Source organism: Sinocyclocheilus rhinocerous, unplaced genomic scaffold (assembly GCF_001515625.1).
Source record: "Sinocyclocheilus rhinocerous isolate Xijiao unplaced genomic scaffold, SAMN03320098_v1.1 scaffold2747, whole genome shotgun sequence".
In the NCBI taxonomy this organism is placed as follows: Eukaryota; Metazoa; Chordata; class Actinopteri; order Cypriniformes; family Cyprinidae; genus Sinocyclocheilus; species Sinocyclocheilus rhinocerous.
In genome coordinates this window covers 72,227-76,542 of record NW_015623082.1, presented here as the reverse complement: position 1 = coordinate 76,542, position 4,316 = coordinate 72,227, and the positions used below count along the sequence as shown (strand labels likewise).

The following is a 4,316-nucleotide window of genomic DNA, read 5'->3' as shown; positions in this document are numbered from 1 at the left end:
AAAAAAAGTTTCATCTGCAGATATGGTCTTGTTTAGGGATCTGTGCCTTTGTGCATACGGACATCTGACTGCTAAGTAGTGATTGTGTTTTTCAGCAATAGTGTGCACCCTTAATTTACAGAGAAAAGAAGGTCAGGAAAAAATCTGTAGATGGAAAAATCTCCATACACGTTCTTTGTGCATTTTTCTTTTTTTCTACTTGTTACTTTGCACTTTTTGTTAGAAAATGTTTATTTACTATTAATTCAGGTTTTTTTAAGTTATCGAATATTTTTATACTTAATTTCCATGATTTAAATATTCTTAAAAATTAAAAGTTTGTTGTCATTTGTAAGTGTGTAGGTGTTATATTATGGTTATATATTCAGTGGCATAAAATGGTCTTTAAAATGACAATAATATCGCTTATCGCAATTATTTCTGGGACAATATATTGCACAACAAAAAGTTGTTATCGTGACAGGCCTATTTCTGTTTTCGTTAAGTGGACGCACACACCATCTACGTCACATGTTCTTGTTCTTTTCTTTGCCATTGAATATAGATCAATGCTACTGCCAGATGTTTACGAAACTTCTTCTCTCACAGCCGCCATCGTTGTTGTGCTTAGGGGGTACACGCGGGCGGCGTGACACATGTTTACAACCCCGCCTCCAGAAGCGCGGGGGTGTCGGAATGTTCGAAAACAGTATACCGTTGCTTAAGACTTTTCGAACTTCTTTTTGCCCTCAAACGAAGAACGAAAAAGAACTTCGTTTGAAGTATATCGGGGCCTTTAAAAGTTCAATAACCATATGAGGCTGTATTGCTGTTTTTCCATAAATAAATTGAATTAAGTTTGTTATAGGCTACTGTGGATTAGGCTACAGTTAGGCTGTTTAAGAAATTGTATTTGCACTTATGCTCCTAAATACATTTTACATGTATCCTAAATACAATACATTTTCCAGTTCGCACACATCTATTTTTAGTCGCAAATGTGAGTGAAATGCTCGCACTGTCGAGCCCTGCTATCCAATTCAAATGTTTCTATATTCGTGATGCAGCCTAACATTTGGTTACTAAACTAAATTTAAAATAGGCTTTGTACTTCACTCGTGTTCAAAGATCCACGAACAAAAGCACCCTTCACATGTGCGCATGTCTGGAACACTACCACAGCGGTACGGTGGTCACAATGAATCGAGTTAATTAAGCCATTTAACAATTAAGCCATGTAACTTTTTCTATTTTTTGGTTGACTCCATTTTATTTTTATGATAAATAGAAGGTATGCACGTGATGTCACCGTCAGCTGGTGTGACCGTGGATTCGCCCACTGAGTGGCAAAAAGACTGAGTGGCAGCATTGGTTTTCAGCATGAATGCTGCAACAGAACACATAAAACACCTCTAAACGAGAAAGATCTTTGCGATTGACTATACAAATAGATTTGACAAGAAATCTGAGGTATATTTTTACAGACTGCCGAAAGCTACAGAAGAGAGAAGCAAATGAATTGTTGCAATTCAAAGAAACAAATGGACTGCAGGCAGCAAAACATGGATTTGCAGTTATCATGGAATGCTATGAATGTTGAATTTTGTAGTAAAATCATACCCTATATATTGTATTGACAACTCAATTAAATATTTATCATCTTATAAAATGAAAGTGACGTCAAAGCATACCCTCTGTAGGCTGTGATTTCAAGTTAGCAATGCTAGAACTAATATGTCACGTGTGCACATATCTGTGTAAGATATGCCCATGTTTTGTGTGCTTGACATTAAATAAGTCAACTTTTGAATATTAAAGTTGCAGCACATTTCAGATTATTAAAAAAAACTGTGATACTTACATTATATCACTTATTCTGGACAATAGAATACAGTAAAATACAGTATTATGGCGCAGTTAAAGGTCTTAATGTCATTCAGCAGGTAAGCACAAACCTCACCTGAGAATAGTTTTGAGATAAGAGCAGGTGACGGCTTCAGGAATGTCAGAAAATATTTGGAAAGCAATCTGACAGAGATGGAAATCTTTCTTCACCATGGCCAATGAGAGCAGTTCAGGGCACACACTACATTTCCAGAAAAAAAAATAAATAAAGAAAGAATGAGCATAGTTACACACAAAACACTAGGAGATGAGAGAGGGGCTGAGCAGGTGAGTTCAAACCTGTAGCAGAGGTACCGAGTCTCCAGCAGCTGTAGAAATACACACTGAGGGTAGAAGTTGGCATCTGTCTGGGATCTTGACACTAACTCTAATGCCAGCCTGCCTACTGCCAGCTGGAGGTCAGCCTGGGGAGTCCAACGAATAAACTCACCCACCTCCGCTTGTACATCCTCTACCGCACTAGTCTAGCAAAAAGCACACATGGCATGATCACAAACTAAAGAACACAATCCATGTGCAAAGGTTCTTTAATACACATATACGCAAACTTAGCAAAAAATAAAGACAAAAATAAAATGCAGTATCATGAAAAAGGGACGTTTATTTAAAGGTCATTCAGTAAAATTTAAAAACGCTGTACATTGGAAAGGATTTACACAAAGTATTCTAGAAATAAAAACACCAGAAGAAAGATGTCCAGGGCAGGACTGCAGGATTAATCGAATGCGACTGTCGCAAGTCGGGTCTGTGATTAGTAGTAAATCTCCATCACCTGCTTTCAGATGGAGCAGCATTTACTACACAGAGCCGTAGTTCTCTGACAAGCTACAGAGAAAAAACAAAAAACAAAAAAAAAATTGCAGACGATATAATCGTTCGCTTATGAAATCGAATAAATCGTTCTCGATAAAGACAGCTGTTTGCGTAGATTCTCAGTGAACTACGGCTCTGTGTAGTAAATGCTGCTCCATCTGAAAGCACGTGAAAATACCACATTTAATGACGTATTTTTACTCCAAACTCACTTCATAATGTCAGCCGACTGTTTGAAATGAATCCTTCTGTGAGATGTGGCTTCTTACACAGAAGAAGGCACGCAACATATTTCATAATATTCTAAGCAGTGATAAAGGCTATGTCGATTAGCATTAGAGCTGTCTATTGCCACCAGCGGTAGTGCACGTGACGTCACACAATCTATAACAAACATAATACAAAGCTTTGTGTACAAGTGTAATAACAGTAACAGTTGTCGTTTTATTTAGACAAGTGTGCACCATCTTTTGAGTCAAATTCTTGCATTTGGGCTGTTACCAAGCAAATGAAATCAGTAACAACAATTTTTCTTTGCAATGCAGAGGAAACACAGAAGCTGCATTAGAAGTGGCATTTAGACGCATTTACATACCGTTTAATGCAGCTCTGAGGGACATTAAATACTTTAACCTGCAGTTACAAATGCATAAATAATGTTTTGATATTTTAAACATAAAACATTGAAAACTGATGTTTGAAATAATTTTTAAAAGCACATTGGCCACAATTATTGGCACCCAATTATTGCATCCTCCTTTTCCAAAGATAACAGCTCAGAGTTTTCCCCTATAATGCCTGATGAGGTTAGAGAACACCTGACAAGAGATCAGAGACCATTCCTTCATCCAGAATTACTCCAGATCCTTCAGATTTACAGGGATTTTATCGATAACGATAATTAGACAATATTTTGCTGAATGGGTTATTGTGCTGATATCTTATCTCTAATTGTGCTTAAAGCCACTTAAAGCCAACCTTTAAGCCATTTTTTTCTAAAAGTGTGCACCATCTTTTGAGTCAAATTCTTGCATTTGGGCTGTTACCAAGCAAATGAAATCAGTAACAACAATTTTTCTTTGCAATGCAGAGGAAACACAGACCGTCATGTTGCTCAGAGACACAAAACAGTGCTGTGGCTGTGTTCGGAATGATTTTTGTTGGAGAAATACAGCACTGTGGCTGTGTTTGGAATGATTTTTGTTGGTAGTCAGCTGCAAATATGGCTTGACCCCAAAAAAATTCTAACAAAAGGTTTCTCAGTGGTTTACAGTAGTATCAGATGTACTTAAAAACATACTAAAAGTTTACCAAAGTTTGACTCCAAGAAAGGCCCCATTTTAAAAATGTCAGGTCCTTAAATTGACCATTACTCCTTTGTATTCCTCATAGACCAGGAATACTGGTGCCTGATACATGTTTTGGCCATGTAATATTCTAATTAGCATATTTGCATGATAGATAAGTGATTACAAGTACAATTATATATTAAAGCAATTGGTTACAAGCATATTTATGCGAAAAATAAGTACAATTTCCCTTAAAGGGGTCATATGATGCTGCTAAAAAGAACATTATTTTGTGTATTTGGTGTAATAAAATGTGTTTATGCGGTTTTA

At 36.7% G+C, this 4,316-nt stretch overlaps 1 protein-coding gene across 1 annotated transcript in view; it reads right to left on the bottom strand.

Annotated features, from left to right (window-relative positions):
• nol11 (nucleolar protein 11) overlaps nt 1-4,316 on the bottom strand; it is a 46,044-nt gene that overhangs the window by 3,169 nt on the left and 38,559 nt on the right. The window contains exons 11-12 of the mRNA XM_016546944.1: nt 2,164-2,348; nt 1,940-2,065 (exon numbers count right to left, since the gene is read on the bottom strand). Coding sequence (XP_016402430.1) covers nt 1,940-2,065; nt 2,164-2,348 — 311 coding nt within the window. The remainder of the gene's footprint in view (nt 1-1,939; nt 2,066-2,163; nt 2,349-4,316) is intronic.